Here is a 26,066-nt window from a genome sequence, read left to right as displayed (position 1 = left end):
ATGATTTTGACAGGAGGCTTGAAATCTTTCTTTCCACATGTGCTAAGAAGAATAATTCAATGCAACAGACTCAGTAATATTTCTGGGATGGCGGGGGGTAAGTAAACCTAAGAGGTCTAAGCATTAAAGTGACTCCATTTTAGATGCATAGCTACATGTTTTCATTCTTTGTGAAGGAGTGTAGGAATATCAAAAACACTGAAGTAAAACAGAAGAAAATGTTGACTTATGTTCTGTAGTCACTTGGGTGGTTTTGAAATCACATTGTAAGCACCTGACACTGTGTTGTTAAATCATAAAGGTAAGTCAGAGAAAATATATCATCCTACATGTGTAAAGTACATGGACTTTGTTTTCAATGTTTGTAAGTGCATCCTCAGCTCCCAGTTATGTCATTTAGAAATTATGAATGCAGAAAACATCTGAAAAAAGTCTTTAACCCAATCTGGCTTTTCCTGAATATGTTATTGTCACATTTGTAGGATGACATACTATGTTCTTCATAGAGACATTACTTTACTTAGTGTATTGGATGCACTTTGGGGAAAAATTAGAGACATATAGTTACAGAAGTGATTTTCTGCTTCATTTGTTGCAGAAGTTGGAAGTTACTGATTCAGCAAGACAGGAATAAGGGGGAGGGAAAAATAGTTTTATACTCAGATATCTGAATGCATTCTGAAAAACAGATTTCTGTCTTGCCTCTCATAGCTGGACTTCCACAGAAGCAGAGAAGGCTGTGTCATTGTTCTCATCACCTTTGAAATGTAACTTAATTAAAATACTGCAGCAAGTAATTGATCAAAAAATCTGTATGGACTAAAATTAGTATAAGATAAGAACGTTAAGGGTCACTTTATAGAAGCATAGTGAGTCTTGAAATTATGGTTTTCTTTTCCATCAATACATAAGTTGAAAAATACGAATGGAAAACATGTTATAATGTTAATAATCTGCAGTTTGCCCCAACTCTATTTTAAAGTGCGTGTATTGCCGCAGTAGTTTTAAATGTGTTAGTTTTAACATTAGAAAAAAGTATTGTTTACATACAAAAAAAGTTCAGAATTGTAGCCATGAGCACACAGGTCCACTATGCAAAAGCTAGAAAACCAAGGGTAACCAGAGTTTCTAAGAATCCTTAAAATTTTTTTATGTTATTGGGTGATTTACTACTCAAATAGTTATTTCTTATTGCCCTCACTGTCATTCACCAAAGAAATTAAAAACTCTTTCTAAACTTCTCTGAGTTAGGACATGAGCATGATGAATTAACGCATGGGTTGATCAGCATGTCCAGCTTCACTAACGTCGCTCATGAATCTATGCATAATGATGGATGTGTAATGCAAGTATATGCATAAGCTGATATGGGAAGGGGAAAAAATATCTTTTCATCTCTAAAGAAAGGAAAGATAGTTATCACAAGGAACAATAAAGAGGTCAAAGAGTTATAGCAAAGCTTTCTGAGTTCATAGAATACCTGAAAGTTATCTACAGATTCAGTCTGTCAGATGTGACTAGTATTTTATCTTCAGTGTTGTCCGAGTTGAATGCACTGACTACAACAATTTTTTTAAGAATTTTTGGATATCACCAGCAAAGTAAAAATTGCCTGCAGATTTCACATGGATGATGAGGAGTGAAGCTGAGGGGTAACTGAAAGTGGTATTTTATTCAGCTGTACATTTAGTATGTTTATTTAACAAAAATGTGTTTCTGTATTTAGCAAGAAACTGTTTCTGTATTTAGTAACTTTTGCTAGTAATAAAATGAATTTTTGTGCTGCGTTCTCCCAAAGGAGCAGTTTGTGGGCACATTCAGTATGCAAATTCATGCTTACTTCAGCCTTTGCTTTGCATTTTTCCAGAAGGAATAGAATTTTATATTTGGTTTCTTTGTTGGCTTTGGTCAAGAGTAAGATTAGACTGATTTTCTACAGCCTTTTAAGGTAGATCATTCATTTCAACTAAATCCTTCCCTCTTGGATGACAGGCGACCATAGTATCTAAGAAAGCGAGAGCTGCTCTGCAGTCTCTTACTCGCCTGTCTGATACCAAACACAGTAATAACTTTTCAAGACAGTATCACTATGGCAGTTAGGGACTGTTAATAGGCAGTTTTATACACTGCAGACCAGTTGTACTCCAAATTTGCACTCTGTATTTGAACAGCTGGTGTTTACATGCAGGAAAATAAAAATGGCATTGGTATTAACTACAACTCTTTAGAAAATACATTTTTGCTAAATGAATGAATGTGAGCTTTCTTCATTGATACTCACTGCAAAAATGTTCCTGTCTTAAGAAGCTATTGCATGGTAGTAGTCAAAAACCTTTTAAAACAAAGTTGATTCCAAGCGAAAAAAGTGTAGCAGTTCTGTTCATTTTAGGTTTTTTTAATCAGAAATGGTAGAAATAACTGAGACTCCATGTAACAGGCAAAAGTTTATTCCCGAGCTGTAATTATGTCTGTTAAATTGGAGCCCAGAGTAAAATTCTGTAGCCAACGAACTTCTAAGAGTGGGCTACATAACATCAAGATACCAGGAGTTTACTGTTGGACTGGCCATGATTTATAGCTTGGTATTAAGTGAAGAAAACTGTTGAAAGCCTTTCTTTTGCTCTGTACTAACATTTGCAAAGTAAAGCACTATAGAATATACATATATATATACACATATAAAATATTAATTGCCCAGGCTAGGTAATAAATTACATTTATGTATAAATTAATAGAAGTATATATTATAGTAATTGTGCTGTCTTCATATTCTAGTACTGCCCATGTCTGCCAACTATTTTATTAGCTGTGAACAACTTCGCATACAGAGTACACCCGGCTATGATTTTTAAAACATTTTAAAAAGTTATTTAATTATGGAGTTCAGAACCAAAAATTTCCTCTAGGTAATTTTTATAGACCATCTAAAGAAATCTGTACAGAAAGGTTACTATTTCACAAACAAGAAACTGAATTAATAACCAGTCTTTACTACTTCCCACAATTTCAGGCTATAAACAGGCCAGTGTCGTGATTTTGCACAAGTCCCTGGCTGATGACTTTGAGAAATTTTGCCATGCAAATGATGGAGCCCTGCCGCTGCTGTACCGAAGCAAACCAGGTGATTGGAAATGTCCTTCTCTGAGCAGTGATTCTGATATCAGGTAACTACGGACCAACTCTGCTTCTCAAAGTTCTGCAGTGAACGCTGGTGGTGATTAGGAGGGTCTTAGGAAACAGCCTGCTCACACTGTTGTACATTTTGAACAAGCTTATTTTCTTGGAGTTATACCTTTGAATGCAAACTGCGCATAACAGCCTAATCATCTTATTCTTGAGAAACATGGTAATTCTAACTATTACCAGTATTTCTCTAATACAAACGTGAAATTACGTAATTCTAAATATTTTGCAGTCTGAGCCAGCAGAATTAAATAAGGTTTTACCTTTGTTTCATCGAGCGGTAACACAGACATGATGACCCCCTGATGCTTGTAGGGCCTCTGAAATGTAAAAGATGTACTCTTGTAGTAAATGCTTAAAACTAGACTTAAAACAACTCCCTAATTTTTAAAGCCCTGAGACAAGATACAGATAAGGGACATTTACCTATAAAACACAAAACTCAAAAAATGTACTGTTTACTGGCTTGTTTTTGTGCAGAGTAAGGTGTTTTGGGGGTTTTGCATGTGTTTGTTTCATTATTACTCAGAAAAGAAATGGGTAAAGTAAGCTGTGTCTTGTGGTTTGATGCTGGATTAATGTAAATAAAAACAATCTCATTTTGAAAAAAATACAATAAAGCTGTGATAACTTCTTACTTCACTAGAACTGACTGCCTACAGTACAGAATATATGAACACGGAGCTTGCACTGGATCACTGAAAAGCCTAAAGGAGTATTCTGAACAACTTAAGGACATGGTCACTTTTTATTTAGACTGCAGCTTCTCATTTGAGAAAGCGGCCCAAAATGTTGGCATTCCTGTGAGATATGTTGAGCAAAAATGTAATGTAAGCGTGTATAAGGTAAGTATACACACAAGGTCTTTGTCATTACTTTGCCTTTGAGTATTTGTCCATATTCACATTATGTGCATATACCTATTGCTCAAAATCAGAACTTCTTTTCCAGTCTGTGCAGTAACTTCAGGCATGTGCCAGTGCTAAGTGCATAAACATACAGAGTGAAATATGCTCAGCCTCAGTTCAGCGCTTTTCTCAACTTCCTGCAAGGCCAGTCTGCTTTTTTATTCAATGTGTCAGCTGATGACACATGCCTTTATGCTGATCATGCCTTTATACATGTCCTGCTCTCCATACCAGCTCTGGCTTGCAGTGGGAATATTCCTTTTATGAGCCATGACAGTAGCAGTTTCTTCTGCACGTACAACAGCCACATTTTGGGATTTTCCTGTGAGAGTAGAGCCTCTAAACTGCCTATTTGCTATGAAACCAGACCTGGGACAGAAGATGTTCCCAAAGACTTGAGGTATCTACAATAGCACTGAAAATTATAACTGTGCTCAGCATGTTTATATAGTGCAGATTCTAGTGCTGGCCGAAGTCCTAGAATAATTCTGGCTCCAGGAGGCAGACCCTTTAGTATTAAGAACAGTATGCATCTACATGCCTTTTCCATATAATTTGGATGCTCTTCTATGAGAGAAAGGTTATTGTTTTCAGTGTTATTGTTTCACACTCTTTTTTTCTATACTCTGGTCAAAATGAAGGTGCAAAAGTATCTCATGTATAAGTCCTTCTAGCAAGCTTAAAGAATCAAAATACAGCTATGCATCTGCTTTTACCATTTCTAAATTGAGAAAATTTCACAGATTATAGCACACCAATACTGTGAAGAACTGTACAGTATGTTTGTTCAGTGACAGGTATGTTTTTTGTTATAATGATTGTTAATTAATGTTTTCTATACAGCTCTGTCTACATATCTTGTTTATGTTCAAATGCAACTCAGATATCAGACTGCTTTACTTCTGAATAGAAAATGTGCTTTAGTGTCCCAGTTAGCGAGGATGATGGATTCCATGGGAACCTTCTAGAGGCACAAAAGATTTTGTATGTGTGGAACAGGCACGCCAGTTCTGTAGAAGCAGGTACAGCCGGCAGCAGGAGTTCCTGACCCTTGTGTGTTACAGAGCACAGCGTTCCCCTGGATTCACATACACAGGGCAGATTCACACCAGGTAGATTTGTTGCTCTGTCATACTTTTTACAAGCTTTTTCCCTTTCTTTGTAAAGAGCACACTGTTGTTTTCTGACAATATTCAGAAAATACTGAGCTTACCACACTATATGCTGCATAGGCCAGAGCAAGAAATGCATAAAGTTGAAAATGTTAGTGATCTCTGCAAAGAAGCTTAAGAATAGAATGTTTCGCTCCTGTACTGGTGAACCTTAAAAAAAAAATATGGCAAGCTAAGAATTTTATTTTATTTTATTTTTTTTTTTAAGAATTTAAAATGAATGTTAGAATGCAGCCTTTCCAAACTCAAGTCCAGCACAAAGTTTTAGACTTATTTCTTCTAATGCTTTAGAAGTATTATTCAATATTCCTGCTAACACCTTGGATTCTTTTGAACTGCCAGACAGCTGTGCCTTGCTACAGCGTTTCTACTTTTAGCTGCAACTTAGTAGTCACAATGAGACCTATTCCGGAAAGCAAGTTGGAAGCAGCTGTTCAAGCAACATCTGGGTTAAAAGAAGCCCATGGAGCACCAATTCATATGGGTGACCCTGGTCAGTGCTTTTCATGTTTCACTCTGCATGCACTTTACTGTGTATAAAAATGAAGGATGGAGCCATAGGAAGTGTTAGGACTGAAATACCTACACCAGTCTATTTATTCTGTTTTAATCCTTTCTAATGGTTCACCTGAAATGGGGGGAGGGAGGTGGGGAATGAAAGAAAAAAAAGGTTTTGAATGAGCTGAACTCAGATTTCTTTGATAAAGGATAGCTGTCTGTTATATGGTGGGGTGGTTTTGTTAAAAAAAGTGTAATCATGGTTTTCTAAAATGCATGCATTTTCATTTATATGTGAATACTTTCTTGCTGTCAGAGATTTAAGTGACAGGGTAGAGATGATTGACAGCATGGGGAGAAGTATGTGTGGATGCATTTTGTATCTTAGCGGATAACTGTGAAAGTAAATACTGCATTATTTTAAAAATACTGAAATAGGATACACTGAGCACAACACTTAAGACAGAACAAACAGAAATATGACAAGAATATATATTTTAAAACAATCCACCTCAATCAAGTGTAAGCCTATTCTTTGCAAGGGGGGTGGGGAAGATAAAATAGGAGGTTGTTTAAAACAAGCAAACAAACCAACCAACCCAAACTAAACACTGATAATATGAAGATGTGTCACAGTAAAAAAAATAAACAAAGAACCCTCTCCTGACAGAAATTTGTCAGTCAGTAGACTCATGTGCTGCCTATGCAGAAGGATCACATTGCAGAGTGTGGAAGTAGATGTCATTAGTAACAGTGCACCCCAGTTACATGTTTCATCTGAGTGCTTAAAGCTGAGGAACTAGTAAAAAGTTCTTACTTTGAGTGGAGATGATTGGGCAAGCGAGAGTCTCCACTATTTAATTTTAACAGAACAGAGTAAATTATTATATATACAGATTATATAAATTAATTCCAGAAAAGACAGTGGTATATAAGTGTCTGAAGAATTTAAAACCAAGGGAAGATAGCAAGTGCTCAGAATGACCCAGAATATTACAAGTACTTGTTAGACTAAAGCAAAAGACAATTTATTGAAAGCTGCATAAGAGTGAGATGTAGTTATCTAACCCAGAAAGGTGAAAGATGGTTGCTTGTTGCTGTAGCTAAAGACTGTAGGAAGCTAAGGCAGTAGAAAACATGTTCTAAAAAGAACCCATTTTGCATTGCAGACATATATTCTTGTTTGCAAATGTTATGAATATAATTCTTCTGTTGATAGAGAAGATTTATAATATCTTGGAAACTCAGCATACACGCCTAGCTCGGGTTTTGTTGCAGAAATAAACTGAATACATTTTTACTGATGTCATCAAGCACAAAAAGAGAAAACAAGTCAGGTCAGGTTCTGGGGACATGCACTCAAAGGCAAACTAAATATGCCACTTCACTAGGACTTGCCACTGTTGCAATTCCAGCTTAGTGTCATTGAATGATGTTTGGGGTCCACCCCTCCAGTGTTGCACTAGAACAGCTTAATTAGAATCTCATCATTTATTCCTGATCAATTCCAGGTCTGCTGGGAATAAAAGATCTTTCCAAACCAGATTATGGAGATCCAGTTCACCTTCACCCTGGTGATATTCCAGTGTTCTGGGCCTGTGGAGTAACAGGAGTAGAAGCCATCATCAGCTGCAGTATGTGCTGTACTTGAAGACTCTTAAAATTATCCTTCAATTTCTTTTTCACCTTTTTTTAAATGTGGACTGAACAAGTTGGCCAATGATCAAGCTTGATTTTAGGGTGAACTAAAAACCACCCCACAAAAACCAAAAAAAACACCCTCACACCTTTGTCAGGACTGTTTTGCATTGTGAAATGCAGGTGAGCCTTCAAGGGAGTTACTACTGAAATTACATCATTTTTGTTTGAGTATTTTAAAAGCAGAAACCTAAAGCTCTGGCAACATCAAAATGTCCTTTTTAAGCCTTATTAAAAACTAGAATGTTAAAGGCATTCTTTTTTAAGCTTATCCTTTAAAAATGTTTTTTATATATATACATACATATATATATATAAAACACTGCACTAAAACAACAAAGAAAGGATAGAAAATAAAAGGCAAAAAAAGGCAGCCAGAAATCTTTCCAAAGTGGAAATGGATTGACCTGGAAAATAATTTGAGCTTTTAGGTTTTTTTCTAAGCTGAAGTGTGACACACTACAGAAGTGAAGCTTTGTCCTCTGCACAGAGCTGTCCTGCGCTGTATCCAGTCATTTGTAACAGGCGTGAGCACAAAGGGCAAGAAAACGCAACTAAAACATAGTGACAGTATTATATAATGCTCTAAATCACTAGTGTGGAATGAAATCTTGTATTATATAGTAGTTCTTACTAAAAGAGAAGCTTAAGAGCCATAGGCAGCATAACTGGGAGAGCCTTGGAAGGTCATTGGCTTTGTCCTGCTTGCAGGATCTGCTGCATCCTTGTTGTTTCTTACAGATGTTTAGATAAACTGCTCTCAACACCTGCTGTAACTACGTTCAGCACTAGGAGCAGACTTCTTTTTCTTTCTTCCATACAATCCCTTTTCTCCAGTCACAAATCCAAACTGAAAATCCCACTCTTTCCTGTGTTCTTCAGCAGTTGTATTCAACTTTCTCATGCATCCTTGTTGCAGGAAAATGAGAGAAAAAGATTGCCAGCCTCTCTACAATCTGCTGCCCAAAGCAGCTGTCTGTCCTGCCTTTGCCTGGAACTGGCTTTTACTTTTGTTTGTATCTCCATTTTCTGTATTTAAACCAGTTGTCATTGATGCATTCCAGGATTTTTTTTTGGCAGTGTGTATTTTTCTGTGCTCATTTCTCATTTAAGTAGCTAAAATTCTGCCATACCTACATTACCCATATTTTAGATGAATCTGCTAGCTTCTCACAACAACAACAACAAAATTGTCTGCTCACATAGTTTGATGAAGTATATTAAACCTCAACAACCAAGTTCCCCAGTTGCTTTTAGATTAACTAGACAGACTCCCAACAGATCTAGCACTGATCAAACACGTATGTACTTGTTAAAGAAATATCTCCTTCCTTTTCACCATCTGAACAAAGATTTCACTTGTACCAGTTGTGATTTACCTAACAACATACAAATTTTTCCAAATCAAGTATAATCTAGATCAAGACTTCTGAAATTAGTATAAAGAAAGCAAATATTTTCATCTTAAGGAGCTACTATGCTGGCAGGTCTAGATAAGCTTATTGTTCACCAGGGTTTTATATGCTACTGGGTTTCCCTTTATTAAGGCTTACTGGTCACCTTTTGTCATTATTCCTTGTATAGGTCTCCTAGCTAGGTCAGCAAGACACTGTGCAGAGATATTATTCCCCATTTTCTTAATCTGATAAAGGACTACTCCTAGCCAGCAGGGAGTAGTTGACATAGTTTTGTCATATCGTATTACAAGGATATTCAAAGGTACAAAAGAAACACTGTAGATTCCAGCAGCACTCCAGAGCCTAGAAAGTTAATTTATTCTTACAGAAACAATATCACCAGCACACTATGCAAACTTAAGCATTAACTTATTCTTATGTCAATACGCTAGTTTTCTTCATGCACGTCAAACACAATTTTCAGATTTGCCAATTCCCAACAGGCTTCCTTGGAGGGTATCAGTGTTCATTTTCTAAATTGCCTCAAGTTTATACGAAAGAGAATATTGTAGAAAACCCTGATCTCGAATACTCGCATAAGCTTTTCAAAAGCAAAAACATTTTCAGATGTATATGCATAAATTTCTTTCTCAAAATGTATTAATTGCTGCAGAGTAACTTAAAATATCACCTGCTTTTATGATATAAGTATCATCAGGCAGGGACTCTGTGTTATTAAATGTAATAGCTTTTTGTAATTTTATCATTCTGATACTTCAATATATTGCAATAACGTGTTTAATTCAAGTTTTTTTCACCCATTTTAGGAGCTCCATTAGCATTTACTCATTCTCCCAGCCACATGTTCATTACCGACCTAAAGAACACTGTCCCCGTCAGATCCTCAAGAGAAGTCCCACAAGTCCACTGCATTTCTCAACATCCTCTGCATTACAGCATGGTGTCAGTAGAAGCAGCCCAAAAGATAAAGACACTGGAGACCCTAATTGGAACAGATCCAGGTAAAACCAGAATCTCACTTCCTTTAATGGTTTTGTTATGAGGTAGACATGACCTATCCTGCTCGGTTTGAGATATTGATGAAGTTCAAGAGCACAGCAAGAATCTAAAGGCAATTTAAAGATTTTAACATTTCTTTGTGGAATACAGTGAGTTAATATTACTATGTCTTAATTTTTCTGTTACTGTAATTAATGTGAGAGTCTGACCAAAACCACTCAATCTTGTGGATAATGGAATATGTGATCTTGATGACTGAATACTCACAAAGAGCACAGAAGCATCAAAGTTTGTAGCAGACTGGAGAGACCAAAAGGAATAAGATCTGTTACTGAATAAAACTGAAATTGGTATGTAAAGTACAGGGCAACTCCACGTGCTGGTAACAGCTACACAGGTATTCACTGTTGAGGAAATAGCACGTTTCTTTACATATGCTCCTACCAGAGAATTCTAGTAGTTGCATGTGCTTTTCAAACACTCCTCTCTGATGGGTGGAATTACATCAAGCTCTGCTAACATATTCATCACTGAGGTGTTGTGTGTTGGACCAAAGCAACCTGATCACCACAGGAGGCTGAAGTAGGGCTGCATGTGTGCACAAGGAAGATGAGAGGGAAATAAAGGCAAAATGAATAGCACAACCATTACTAAAATACACATGGGATTAGTCCCCTCTGTCTGCTGTAAATTCTCATCTCAGTTTCCCATAAATGTTCTGAAAATCTCTGTAGGCAGTAGTGGAAAACAGCTTACACCCAGCTCTCCCAAGCTCTGAGTTTGGGCTGTGTGCATGTGTTTGGGTCTGTTTATTTTTACTCACAAGGCCTCTCCTTTTCCCACTCCCTGGAGTTCAGCTTGGCACAATGCCATGCTCTGCAAAACACGGGACCTAACTTAGGAGTTAGCTCATTTTGTTGCTAAAGGAGAGTACAGTTCTCAGAGACTAATATTCCATGCTTCTGTTAGTTTTGTTCAGAGCTTTTTTTCTGTGTCCACTATCTGTGTATCGCCTGCATGTTAGGTAGGGGGAACAGACAGAGGAATAGCAAAGAGGAAAATGAGGACAAAAAGATAAAAGTGCAGGGGAAAGGTGAGAAAGATGAAGATACAAGGAGGCTAGAAACCAATAGTGAGGACCTACCTTTCCCTATCATCCCATGAACATTCCTGCACTGTCAGCTTGTGTTTCTGAGTGCCAGGGAAGGGCAAGGGGATAGGAAGCATTTGAACAATGGAAGACATACACTGATAACACAGCATTGCCTCTACAGGAACCAACCCACAAGAAGAGACATCTGTTAATATTCACCATCAGGTAACGTGGTTCTCTACTACAAGATCTTTTAGCAATCACCTGGGTACTACTGTATTGAGTTTTTAAGGTCCCCTGGTAACTTACAATGTCCCTGAAACCTCACTTCTATGGTTAATCATTTCATTAAGTGGAATTTATTTGGGAAGCAGCACTTCCCTAAGGGAATAGAGTTAAAAAGAATCCAAGGGCCAGCCTGCTCATCTGAAATCTGCATCAAAACTTCTTAGATCTGGGATGCTTGAGTTGCAACCTACCTTCAGTGGCTAAACATGGTCTAGCATGCCCGTCACCACAAATGAGAGGAAAGCAAAGGGCCAAAGGAAAGGAAACACTAAGCAATAATTGCACAGAAAAGAAAAAGCTATTTACACTAATACCTAGAAATGCTAGATATAGTAATTTTCAAAAGCCAGTTAGCTGAAATTCTTAACCTGGAAGCACAGCCCATTATCTTCATTACTCATATCCTACGCCTTCCTAGGCTTCCTGAGGAAATTGCCCCAATTCCTGCCTTGATCAGAGGTTTTTCTTTCTCTTTTTTTTAAAAAAAACCCAAAACACTGTTTTATGTCACTAAAGTATTCAGGTTTACCTACACAAAATCTTTGAAAGGAGAACAATATATTGATGTGTACTGCTCTCTTTAAAACCACTTTTTTAGGAGACCGGGGTATAATTCATCTACACTGCCCGGACGAGCTGCTGAAGGCTTCCCTGTCCCTCTCCCATGCTCGGTCAGTGCTGATAACAACTGGATTTCCTACCCACTTCACTTATGATCCACCAGAAGAGAACGATGGGCCCCCGGGAGCCCTTGCTGTTGCAGCTATGCTGCAGGCCTTGGAGAAAGAGGTTGCCATAGTAACAGATCAGAGAGCCATGAATCTGAATAAAAAGATTATTGAAGAGGCTGTTCAACTAGGTAAGACACATGTTTTTATCTTGCCAATTCGAGACAAGGTTTGCTTCAGTTAATCTCACTGTCACTTAGCACAGGATTTTTTTTTTTTTCTCCAGAGAATGAACTAGAGTTCATCTTTTAAGCTCTGATCAGTGTTGCTATGATGACATTCTGTTAAACCTAGCTGGCATCAAGTTAATGCTCACATGTCTGGGTACTGATTCTGGATTAACTGTTTGCGATTAATTCTGGATGTCTGTTCTTATTCTTGTAGGCCTGTTTTCTATCTCAAGGTCCCATTTACTAGTACTAGCAACCAAACAAGTTTAATTTAAGGATGCAGCAACTTTATCAAGACCTATGTAAAAACATTGAGTCCTTACTATTCCAACTGTTTTGCTTTCTTTTTTTTTTTCTTAAAAAAAAAAAAAAGTTACTGAAACACATCTCAAAAAAAAACCAACAAAAAACCAACAACATAGCATCTGAATTGTATTTTGTTCTGTTTTCCTGTAGGAGTCCTGAAGAGACCTGTCCCTCTATTGAGTTATCAAAAGGAAAGTGATGATTCAGCTTTAATGTTTTTGTGTGAGAATGGGAATCCTGGAAGACCTAGGTACGTGTATTCAGTTTTTAAGAACAGGTCACAGCTCTACTATGTGAAGTTATAATAAAAATAACGACCATGATCTAAGAAGGTGTAATGGCTACAAGTGCATCCTTGAGACTTGGAATGAACAGAACAAACTTCAAAGTGAAATGTTGGTATTGGAGCACACAGAGTACAGAATTCCATGTTGTTCTGCAATTATGCATTTCTGGAGTACAAAAAAAGAAACAGTACTTCATAAATCAATAGCTGTTTTCCTCTAAAAAATTTCTAAGAGCTTTTCAGCTGTTATTCCATAGATGTAGATATATACATACACAATATTTATTATTTTACCGGTTTTTAAATTAGCGAGAAAATCAGAAAGGAGAAGCATTATGTCAGAGTCAATGAAAAAGCTAGGAAGAGAGCTGCATAGGGTGTTCTCTTTCTAGAGCTTTGGCTCAAGTCTGACAACTGGGGAATCTGATCTGATTTACTGAAACGTCATGTGTTTGTAATAGTGTGGAAGTGAACATCCTATTGTCTTTAGGCAACCAAAGCCAAAATTACAAATGTATGCATGCACTTCTCAATATTGATTTGAACTCTTTGTATATTCAATGTTGAGTATACAGCATTGGCCACAAATTCAGATTTATTCAAAGTATGTGATTAGGCTTAATGCACTGGAGAGTTTGCTAAGTAGATGTACACACATTTCGTTACTTAACAGGCAGCTTACATTTCCTTTAATTAGGCATATGTTGCTCATTTTTATTGATCTTCCTTGTAAAGCATTTTGATGTCATTGCTTTCAGTTTGTTCTCTAATGAAAAGATATTTCACTCTGGTATTTGCTTCATCAACTTACTCAATTCCCATTTCTTTCCACAAGTTAGTGTATGCTACATTTATGTGCATGATACTATCTTCATTTTTATGTATTGCTTTAAAAGTGTGGTTTATAGCTATGCATAATATAATTACAGCCAGTTTGTGTTTCAGTTGATCCCACAGTTCCAAAAAGCTCAAGTGTTTAAAGTGGACTAACCTCCTTAAGATCTCTGCAGTCACTGTAGATGCCCACCCACAAAAACATAGAGTAATTCAGCAGAATTAGTGACCTCTTGACAGCAAAACTGGAGAAACAGAAGCAAAATAACTCAATTCTAATGTACAGTGGCAGAACTGAGTGCTAAAATTCTGCCTAAAATGTAGGACATCTGCAGTACATCTGTCTACTTTCATAAATAGCAAAATAGCCATAGACTTAAAGAAAAATTCCCCAAATTTAAAGACCCAAAGAAAAAACTCCCTAACTGGAAACAAATGAACATTTGCTCAGCAATGTACTTTAAGTAGATACTATATTTACATTAACAAGGATTGGGATGTTCATTAATTTGCTGCATTTTTGTTTTCTTTGAAAACACAGAGACATACTAGCCTTACAAGATATTGTGTATTTTAATATGAAACAGAGCAAGGCCAGATGGCTGACCCAAAGGGTTGCTGGTTAGAAGGATTTCAGGAACTTCTCAATTTCTTGATGACAAACGTAGTTTGAGGCAGTTGCATTAACACTATAAGGAAACTAGACTAACCTTTGAAAAAAAACTGTAGAGAATTACAATCAGAGATAATGAAACAGCATCCATGTTTTACCTTGAATCCCAGATGGTCAAAAAGCAGAACCCAGCCCAACAGAAGCAGCAGCCAACAGAAGAGTTTGCTGTGTCAGGATCACAGCTTTGACTCTCTTTTTTCACTTGTCTCTAACCAGATTTGATCACCTGATAGCAATCGAGCGTGCTGGGATGGCTGCTGATGGCAATTATTACAATGCCAGGAAAGTTAACATTAAACATCTGGTGGATCCCCTCGATAAGCTATTTTTAGCTGCACAAACCATTCCAGGAGTCAGAACAACAGGTATGTGTGAGTTTGTGTGATGTTCTCAGAAGCAAGAGAAGCATAAACCAAGAACTCTTACTGGAAGTGAAGGGGGGCAGGAGGCAGGTGCTGAAGAGCCATGTGTGGGCTACAGCTGCTTGTTGTGGTTGAATTTAGAGGCTGTTGCTAGAGACATTGTAGAGGTTTCTATTGAAGGGTTCTCACAACCAAAAAAATGAAGGAGTTGATTTCAAATGTATTTAAGGACAAAAAAGCAAGCCCAGATGTGTGTAATTTTTATACATCAGTGTGCATACACACTTCTCTAAATGTAGTTTTTGATACTGATTTTATTCTTTATTCTGTGTATGAAAGGCATCTTAGACAGCAAATGACTACTGAATGGAAACATTACATGTTAAAATATTAGAGTTATTTCTATGATTGTTAAACCTGTGTTGAAACAGCAGTATGGACAAAATCTTGGTTTATATTGCCTTTCAGCAGTACATTCTCTTGAGTGGGTTTGCAAATTTCCATATATTATAATAGTGCCTTCTCTAACAAAATATACATATACAATTATAATCTTTAAAGGAGTACATTGTCCTTCCTGCCAAGCCTACATTAGCACTGACTTAATGCTAATATTGGACAATGAGTGCTTTAATCAATGCATTGCTCCTCTCTTTTGTTAACAGTCCTTTTTCTCCTGAAAATTGACTTGTATCTGGTTTCAAAAGAATATGCTATAGATCAAGGATTTCCATATATATATATATAAATTGTTGTGCAACATCTTTGTACAATCAAATGCTTTGTGCTACACTGTGTGGCCCAGAACAGAGTTAGGAGATATATAATCTATATAAATACTAGAAACAAAATTACAAATAAGTGCCCAGTCTGATTTCAGTCACATCAGAACTTGTCTGTTAATCTGGGTTTTTTTATTCTTGTAGTCCTGTGGACTCACTCCTAAGTATTACCAAAAGCACTACAACTTTTACTTTCAGTAGCAATGGTTTTCAAATGTTTCCACAGAATTTCAAGACTTCCTGCAGAAATAATGTGTAATCTGATTTCACTATATTGGAATCATTTAAAAGCTGCATAGCAGAAGAGTTCACTGGCAATTTTTGTTTATATTAAAACTTGCAGTACATTTTACTTAGATTTAATTCAAATTTTTGTCCTGTTCCTGAGGACTAAGTTTCAACATTCAAAAAGCAGCACTCTAGATGGCACTCTGTTGGCAATCTCAGCAGAGAAGCCAAAGATTGTCTGAATAAGGATAGGAAAAGCTCTCTTTCATAAAGATGTTTAGAAAAATGCCTCAGAGCTTTACCTGCTGCAGTTAATTTCAATTATTTTATCTCTAATTTTAGACTGTTAATACAAGGACTTCATCTCTCTAGCTACTTATGTAATATCACATCCTGTTTCCTTTAATAAAAATACCCTCATCTCTTAAAATATCTCCCAGAGCAGCTCAAAGTATATTATTGATTTGGTGGAGTATAGAGTGTTCTGCACACTGGGAATTTGAATCTGTTCAGCAGAATTTAGTTTGATTTAAACATTCTCTGAACGTTCAAACATACTATGAAATGTCGTTAATTAAAAATACCACCAACTTGTGAATGAGAAAGAACCAGTGATCCAGATTCACTTTGTCCCATTGCTCTAAAGAGATGTCTGCATAGAACATGATTTAACAAGTCATAGGCTTCAAAAAACAATGAAGGTGTCTGCTCTGATCTCCTGTGGAATTTGAGTACATGGATATTCCATACCGGAGAACTAATTGAGTGTCTGTAGAAAAACAATGTGATTTTTCCTTATGTTGTCTGTTACATAGTTAATGTTTCTCATTTTGCTTATTACGCTAACTTTTTGTATTTGTTTCTTTACTTTGATTACAATTTATTGGGATGGCTGTTGGATTTTTCAAGATATTTCTGCAAAGCCTAGCTTAACAAGGCACAAATCTGGGCTGTGGCCTTTCTGTCTTGTCTCTCATTACTGGTGATAATTTATTACTACTGATTATGATAAATTTTTCCAGTAGTTCTATCTTTGATTTTCTTCATGGTCAGTTGGAATTTGGAGGCATGAGTCTAATTCCAAAATAAAATGCAAATATTGTACAGCACCCATTTAGGATGGACTACTCAAATAACATTATAAACTAGAAATGGAGTCTAGAAAGATCAAGTTTTCAGCCTTACAGAAGCCTTTATATAGTGTGCTCTGTTGCAACAAGTGCTGGGTCAGTAGGTGGAGAGCAGAAATATTAGAACATTTGATACATGCTGATTAATTGATGTCAAGTTTTGCATTTAAAACAAGAGCTGTGTCTAAAAAAAAAAAAAAGAACAAAACAAAACAAAAACAAACCACCACCACCACCACCAAACCAAACTGATCTAGGAGTTGGACCACAGACAAATAATGAACAATGCCTATAATTGTATGGGTACTGATACTATAAAAAGTCATACAGTGAGCAGAAACCTTCAGGAATATACAAAATAAGAAGACAGGAAAGACTGAGGTTGGAAGGACTCGTTTTCCACGAAAGATTGAAATGAAAGCTGAAGAGATGTTACCGAAACCACATGCTATTTTTTTCAGCTGTCATACAATGACATGGTTATATGCTATTTATAGAGGAGCTAATGAAAAGCTTTCCAAAGTACTACATGAAAAAATGTGGTCACACTTGTTTCTCTTTCATATAAATGATTTTTTAGCACAGAAGACTGACGTTTCCTGCATTTTTCATGAATGTAGTTTCAGAAAACAATGTAGTCAGTGAAAACTTATGTGGAAGATCCGACAGAACTATTTTTCCCCTGCCTGGAAAGTACTGAGCTCTTTAGGAGAAGCTATTCATCTTGTCTATTTTCAGACGTCTATATCTGAGACGTCTGCTTCGGGTGAGGTGAATGGAGTGTTTGAAGGGTCTGTTTCTCTCTGCTGACTTTCAAAGAAGTCCAGCTGACTGGATCATGGGTAGGTGGCTGCATTTTGTCAGGTGAAGCTCGCTCTGGAAATGAACAGTAAAATGTAGAGCTCTGCCCACATATAGAGGAAGAAGAAAAAGAGAAGGTGTGAGAAAATTTTTAGTGTGGTGTTCTTTTCCCCCCAGGGTGGTGCTGGTGGGATCCATCCACAGCAGGAGATCTACTGGCTGCCTAACTGTCCTGGGGACAGGACTTCCACAAAGACAAGAAACAGCAAAGCAAGGCTGATACAAAACACCCCAAGGCAATGGATTAGTATCATTCAGTTAAAGCAACTGTTGATGATCTTCAAAGGACAGGAATTCATTTTAGCCTTTTAATATAATATTAAGAGCAAAATTTTGGATTTTCAATAATCAAAACATTGTGTGGATTCTTACAGAACAGTAGTAACTATCATATTTATATGATGATAGAGGCACCATGATTGTCATCACCTATTTGAAAAGTACTATCAACACACAGATTTTAGAAAGCACCATTAAATCCCAACACCAAAATAAATGTGAACAGATTATTTAAGCAGATAAGAGAGTAGCTGTTTCATGGCAAATCCTTTTACGTAAGTTATGTGTCACCCAGTTATGTTCCCCTGGACTACTTACACTTGAGGAGTTATATAACAAATCGCTGTTGAGAAATAATTTTTCATTTCATTTAAAGAAGAAATTTGCTCCAGACTTATGTGAGATATTTATGCAGTTACCAGAAGTGTTAATTTGTCAGTTTTCAGAGCTTGAAGTGTAAATTATAAATCCTGTAATTTCTCTCCTGTAACACATTCTATGTATTAGAGCACTGCCACATTTCAAATGCAAAGATGATACACTGCAGTGAGGACTTGGAGCTCTTAACTGTTCTGTTTCCCAGACATTACCTGTTTTTTTTCTGTGAAATCTTCAAACTTGAGAAAATGCCATTTAGACTATTAGGTGAAAGAGTAATGTTAATTTCCATTTAAATAGATGGATATTTTTCTGTGTGTGTGGTTTTTGCTTTTGTGGTTTTTTGTTTGTTTTTTTTTACACATAGATAAGAGGCTAGAGGTACTATCCAGATTTCATGAAAGCTACTAGTTTATGTCTTATCCTCATCTCCAGATCTCTAAATGACATCTAACAGTTTCATCTCCCAAACGTAGGGTTGCCTAGAATTTTCCTGAAATAAGTCCCATTGATTTTACTGAAATCACTGAGACCTTTGTTTCCTTGACCAACAAAAATCCAGGCCCCACATGCTGAATATATTAACCAAAAAAACCACAAAAAATGAAAACAATTACACAATACACAGGGTTGGGCTCTTTTTACACTGTGGCATGATAATAGTGATATGTATAAAACAGATTGCCAGTGCACTAAGTCTTACTTCTACCGAAGTCCTTACATTTATTTTTGCTTATCTTTCTGCAATAATTGCTACTTTTAGTATCTTCTTTTAATTAAAGCTTTTAACACACCAGTTTTCTATGCTTGCTTTATTATAGAATCATAGACTAATTTCTCAGGTGTATTTTGGATTTGTTTTCTATCTCCTTTCTCTAGTGGTACTAATGTACTCATGATAATGCATTATATCAAAAACTCATTTAAGGCCTTCCATAAGTTAACTATCTTAATTCTGTCTGCAGTTCATGACCACTTGAGAATATTTGTTTCTTTTGCCTGTGCCAGTACAGCATCTATTGCATAGATACAGGTGACGCTTTCAGCTTCCATCTTCTGGTTTTAGACACTTTTGATTAAAAAGGATAAATCATCTTGTATGGAGCCATCAGCTTTCACAGAGACTCTGGGGAAGACACCGGCTGCTTTCTAAATGGATTGTTAGTCATATGCTGCGTTCATACTCATTTGATCTTTTTCTCTTTTAATTAAGGTGTTGGAGACGGAGGAAATGAATTAGGAATGGGCAAAGTAAAAGATGCTGTAAAGAAGCACATAAAAAATGGAGATGTTATAGCTTGTGATGTTGAAGCTGATTTTACTATTGTAGCTGGTAAGGGATTTTTGGAGGGTGGGGAAGGTGTTGAAGTTTGAGAATGCAATTGACAAGAAAACAACATGTATCTTTCCAACCAATTTGTATTGACCCTTTTTTTGTATGACCAAGTCATCAGTAGCAAACAAATCTGTATTGTGTCTAATTTCTAAATAGTTAAACAACTACAGTTCCAGTATGACTGAAAATTGAGGAAGTGCCTTGAAGAAAGTGCATTTAATTGTCAATGATAGAGTAAATCCTGAATATTCTTGAAAAATCACGCCTTATGTAATAACTGTCACACCCTGCAAAGAGAAGTGAGGTGGAGGTTTGGACATGTTTTAAGACAGAAAACTACACACACTAAAAGAACCTGCACTTTTTTTGTGAATTTTGCTAGTCTGCATCTCTGGAAAAGGCACCAGGCAGCAGAGAGAACTACTCAAAGCAAGTTTCAAATCTAATTCTCTCCAATACACTTTTGACAAAGAAGCTGTCAAACAAGACTGGGTGGACTGATTTGATAACAGCATAGAGAAAATGTATGGATACTAATTATATTAGAATATATTTTCGTATGTAATACTGACACCAAGCTCACATCATCAAGACACAAACAATCCGTTTCACCATGGCTTTAAATCTTATAAAATAGCTGAACTCTTTAATCAGTCATTATTTGTGACCAAAAACGGATTCTCCGCAGTAGTACACCTGACCCGAGTGAAAATTTACCTGTTTTGGGATACTTTATTAAAATCTTCTACCTCTGTGTGGTGGAAAGCAAAAGGTACCGAGCGGTAGCACAGCTCCTCACGGTTCATGGACTTCATGTTCAGCCAAGTGGAATTGTGTTATAGACCATGCCAATCTGAGTTTTTGCTTTGTTGGGAAGACAAACCACAAAGTCATGTCAATATTTAATTCATATCCATGTTCCATTTCGCCACCATGACATGAGACTCAGCTGTATGCGCTTAGAGACTTAAGCAGGTTGGGTGTTTTTGCGATAACTGTTGTTGGTTTTTTTTACCATTTTGTTTCCTGGTGTCACTCTTTTGCAGGAGTCTCTAACTGGGGAGGCTACGCCATTGCCTGTGCTCTGTATATTCTCAGCACTTGTGAAATACACGACCGCTATCTGAGGAAAGCTATTGGGTTCCCACAGTTATCAAAGAGGAAGGTCTGGCTGTCAGCGCTTCCATCGGTGACCAAGGTGATTTCTGTCGGGCCAAGGAGTTGTGACTTGCTCATGACATATAGATGGAATCAGCCACCAGCCACTAAATCCTGCCTAGTGCAGTTCAATGGTTTTACCTTTATGTGGTCTTTTGGTGACTTCTGGGAATCAGTGGTAAATGAGCAGCAACACTGTACTTACAATACTCTGCAAAGGATTCAAGACAGATTGAACATAAAAATCCTCAAAAATGAATGTACTTGTGTGATGATGCGACTTCAAGCACAAGACAGTGATACGGTTTTATGGGCAGTGCAAGATATCCTTGATTAAAATTCCCTATTCACTTCCTTAGCATCGTTCATGATTTTATAGATCTCTGTTACATGCTCCTTCAGATATCTGTCTTCCAAAATCAAAAGTCACAGTCCTGATAGAGAAGCCACTCCATACTTCTGATGTTTGCACCTTGCTTCTGATCTTTCTACCTTTTCTAGTTGTGTTAGATCCTTTCCATAATTAGTTTTGAATGTTTCTAAATTAAAGTTGGAGAAAGACTGCAGATTAATATTTTTAAAGGTGTTTTCACTAATGCAGCCCTGAGCTTGTGATATTCTGGGAATGCAAAGGTTTCAGACTGAGAAAAAGTAAAATAACTGCGAAGGGTGAGAAATGACTGTGATCTGTATCACAGATCTGTATCATCCTGCTAAGCACATGGCCCTATTTTTAACTCCACATTTCTTAAAAATAAAAACCCACTCAACAATCAAGTAAGGTTTGTTCCACCATATTTGTAGTAACTCAGGAACTTCAAACTTCCGTTTTATTGGCAAAATAACTCTATAAAGACCTGGACAAAACTGGCGAGTTTGTGACCTCCATGAATGCAAAGGAAAATGTAATCCATCTACCACAGATACTGCCCACAACAGCGAAATATTTCTTCTGAGGTGACAGCATGTTCTGCATGGATTTCTAACAAAGCACTTCTTAAGTATTTTAGAGTAGGTCTTTTTAAATTCTTGTTATTTTGATTTTTTTGTCTAAAGGTCATAAAACTGAAACTGATCTCAAGGTTTAGCATAGCCATATAGCCACTTATCCTTTGACTTACCAGAGTATATGGCATCTTTCAGTGCAATCTTTGCCAAAAATAGACTAATCACGTTTCACTTTTCAATTTTTTTTGTCTTTTGTTTGGTTTTTGTTTTGTTTTGTTTTTCCAGTTACATCTACTGGTTTTGCCCTTTAAATTAATATATCCTAAAAAGTACTATGATCAAAATTCCTGGTAATGAGACACTGTAATTAAATGTGATGTCGTGTACAGGAAATCCTTCTCGTTTTTGTTTTACTAAGCTATACAGCTGGGAATATGGATAATGACCCAGTAATGGGCTAGTGAAAGTGCAATACTAACATCTATTGAGACAGAATTAATGGGAAGAGTTTTGCGGAGGAGAGACAATTACAAGGTGTCTGTCAAGAGAATATAATATCTTTAATTACAAATCACACAGCAGTAAACAGTGCAGAAGATTGAACACATTAGTGTTCACATACTCCATTAGTATAAAAAAAAAAAATTCAGACAATTTATGTTTATATGACTACATTCTGCCCAGTCCAGCCTCTTTTAGTGCTATAATCATTACCCTAGAAAGATGAAGGGCACCACCACACATATTCAAATTGATGTTTGTAGTTGGAAAGAAGGCATCTGAAGGAGTGCCTAAGTACCCAACGGCTTTCTTGTAATGTGTTTTATTTTTCTTCCAAAAATGGCATTCCTTCCATGAAAACTATAGGTCATAGTTACTAAATGAAGGTTTTCCCCTGGAACACGAAGGTTCTTTCTCTGCAGCCTCATGCTGAGGCTGGGTCAGGATGGAACCGCAGCAGAGCATGGAGCTGCAGAGCTCCCCATTCTCACTGACCGAGCACCAGGATTGTTCTACGTGCATGGATTGGCCTGGACACAAATTTTAATAAGAGATGCTGCAAAGTACTTGTTCAGAATGTGATGAGCAAGAAACAATTTGATCTAAACAATCTTTACTTACTTTTCAGTTGTGGAGTTGAATCATAATTATGTTAGTTAATATAATATTGGTTGGATATTTCAGATGTTTTTGGTACTTTTATACCAAGGTGACTGAAGGGAAATACATTAATTCATACATATCCAAACAGAGCTAATGCTTACAGTCAAGTCTGCATTTCCTTGCATCTCAGAACCAAGTTAATATATCAGGCAGTTGCTCCTTTACTGAACTCTTTACTAATGGTAAGAAATAAACTGTATAGTATTTATTTTGAGATTATGACCTATAAGAATATGAATTACTTTATAAATGAGCAATATATAAAGATGTGACATTTGTTCTAGTATTCTCTATCAGCATTGTCATCCATAACTGAGGGGTTTTTTTCCTTTAAAAAAGGTGCCAATTAACAAGCTTTTTTTCTATTAACTTGATTGTTTTTTCTGGTTACCCCACTCCTAACATAATTATTTACTAAAGAGAGAACTGTGAGCAAATTGCATCACTTTACAGCTAAGGAAGTGTACCGTATATATTGCATGTTCCTTACAAATGAAAACAACAGCATTTGATGACAGAATTCAGTTTATCAGGCACAGTTATATAGTATGAAGCCAGCCAAGTCTTTCTTCCCCAAGTAAGCAGATCAGAGAGCTCTACCATAAATAATGTAGGAGAAACAAATCAAATAGAAATTACATTTTATGTATCCAGTTCAGGTGTTTTTTCTGTGACACAGGAGATCTAATTTGCCATTTGCATATAACTACTCAGTGCTAAGAAAAACCTCTATCATGCAGAAAGACGAGGTGCTTATATTTACATTCATAGATATGTACATTCACGTGATATAAGCTGATGTGTATATTTTATAAACTACAAAGTAGCACTTTTTATGCTACCAGTGTAGCCAGATGATTTCCTTAAATAGCTGTATCATTGCTGTATTGTTACATGATGTCAGGACTGACACTATGTAACTATGCATATTTTTCCTTTAACAGAACACCAGTACCTCATTCAACTTTGTCGCAGCTAAGAACTGAGGTGTTTTACTAGGAAATAGCAAACATTTCATTATAAAGAGCATTCAGAAAGCAAGTTAGCAAATCATACTAAAGTCTCTGCTAAGTGATCATGCAAGGTATGCTTTAATTCTTTCAGAATTGTTTATATTTGGGCCATATACTGTATTATGCAAAATACAACCGTATTGTGTCTAAATTCAAATCTAAAGCTATTGTACCTTTATGGTTTAGAAATCTTCCAAAAAAAAAAACCCACCAAAACCAAAAACCAAGCACCAAAAAAACCCCACCAAACCTACAACTAACATTTCGTGAGGGAATGTTAATCATTTTAACTTGATAATTTTTTCATCATTAATTTATGTTCAGGAGATAAAGGACTTTGCTAGAGATTATTGTATAGGAATATCAAACAAGAAGTATTTAAGCCTATAAAACTGTTCGTCAAGGACATCAGTAGGGCTGTTTCAGTAGCCGTTTTGATCAAAGCAGGTCTCACACAAATGGAAAGAGAACAGGAGACCAAGGACCAAGGAAGGCATTCCTAGCAGAGAAAAGGAAGAAAAAAATAAGTGTATGAATATTTCCAGGTCTTATGTAAATTACTACAGGTTTGGGGCAGGGGGAAGCCCAGATGTGACGAGGCTTTTGATTTGTCTTAGATTTTTTAATAACAAAATTAGATAAATTAAAGTAAGTGCTAGAACAATAGAAAGAGTTTTACTGTGTACATTTCATGTCAAATGGAAAGCAAAGCGGTTTATACTAGACATACATCCATTTGAAACCAGGTCTTCTAATTTCACTGCTCATAGACCTGGTGTTTTCTTCAGAGCTGATTTATCCCAGCTTTTCATCCCACAATGCTAACTGACCCATAGCTTGCAACTGAGGGTTTTGTTCCCTCTGTGCACTTTAACAGCCCTGCTTGGAACATGCTTTGTTATCTGCTTGAGTTACTGTTATGTAAGAAAATAACTGTTATAAACATGAAATTGAGTTGCAGTTCTAAATAGAGTATACGCTATTTCAGAGAATCCCAAGGAAGTACAATTTTAGGGTTTTCTTTTTCCCCCCATCCCTTTCCTAACCGACCAGAAAGCTCATAAAATCAATAGAAAAAAAAAAAGAGGACAGAGAGCAAAAGGCAGGCAGAGCTCACAGAAGACACAGGAAATTGACTGTCCAGCCCATTCAAGTACCCTCTGTTACCTTTTTTCCTGATGCACCCTCTTTCCTTTCTGTTAATTTACATTAAAAATGCATCTGCAGCCAGCTGCTACACTGGGAAAACCACAGGTAGGCTCTTGAGATGCTTTGGGTGGAGGTTCACTCTGATTCTGATTTGCGCAATATAGAAACTTGAAACCAGGCAAAAAAGGATTCATGTTTCTGAATTGACACTAATGTGCTGTTTGAGGGAGTGTGGAGAACAGTAATATCATTCAGTAACTAAGCAGCAGCCAAGAATACAAGCCTTTTGATACCCTCTGTGTTCTAGATGCCACACACATCCTTTGGGACAGGAAAACAAAAGGGTGTTAGCAAATTGCTGTCAAAATAAATACAAAGGATGTGGTCAGTCTCCCCTAGAATTAAAAGCTCTTGACAAATGCTCTTGTCTGACTCAGGATTTTAATTTTATTCTACTTCTTGTGTTTTTAAGGAAGAAAAGCTTCTGAAAACACTTGTGCAGCATGGGGTCCGCAGTGGAAAAACTGCCAGTTTAGAAATGGAAGTGGATGGGCTGCCCTTCTACACCACCCACTCACTTCTGATTGAAAAGCTCCTGCAAGAAGTGCAGCAGTGACTGTGCCCGTGATTTCTGTATCAAGAGTTGCTCCCATGTAATTTCGTTATTCCCTGGGCTCTCATAAGGTCTAAAAGATCAGAAAAAGATGACTTTTCCTCTCTGGTGTCTTGGCTGCACGTGACCTTTCATTGTTACTTTTACAAGATCTCTGAATTGAGAGGGGGATATCATTGTGGTGATTTCGTCTGCCTTTCTTTTCTGTAATTTTATAATGGATAATGGATATTAAATGATGTTATATACTAAGAGGTGATCTGGCTTTTACAAAGAAAACTTGTCATTAAAAGGAAATATTATCGCACTGCTGTTCCTGTTTTACTAACCTCATAACTGCAACAGGAAGTAGCTCTTGCAGCAACTCGGATTTAAAAATACCTTGTGGTGGGGAAAGCGGCTGCAGTGGAG

General features: G+C 36.8%; 1 protein-coding gene across 1 annotated transcript; it reads left to right on the top strand.

The window, feature by feature from the left end:
* DGLUCY (D-glutamate cyclase) lies at positions 1-25,658 on the top strand (the record flags this gene model as incomplete). Its single annotated transcript, XM_080344609.1, has 12 exons — positions 1-97; positions 3,011-3,164; positions 3,830-4,028; positions 5,606-5,756; positions 7,273-7,395; positions 9,684-9,878; positions 11,856-12,116; positions 12,612-12,711; positions 14,471-14,619; positions 19,488-19,607; positions 20,657-20,808; positions 25,515-25,658. The coding sequence occupies 12 exons, from the start codon at positions 1-3 to the stop codon at positions 25,656-25,658; spliced, it is 1,845 nt and encodes a 614-aa protein (XP_080200735.1).
* Positions 25,659-26,066: the final 408 nt, after the last annotated feature.

This window comes from Nesoenas mayeri (assembly GCF_963082525.1).
Source record: "Nesoenas mayeri genome assembly, chromosome: 5".
Classification (NCBI taxonomy): domain Eukaryota; kingdom Metazoa; phylum Chordata; class Aves; order Columbiformes; family Columbidae; genus Nesoenas; species Nesoenas mayeri.
The sequence above is the reverse complement of the archived record's forward strand: the minus strand, read 5'-3'. Positions and strand labels throughout refer to the sequence as shown.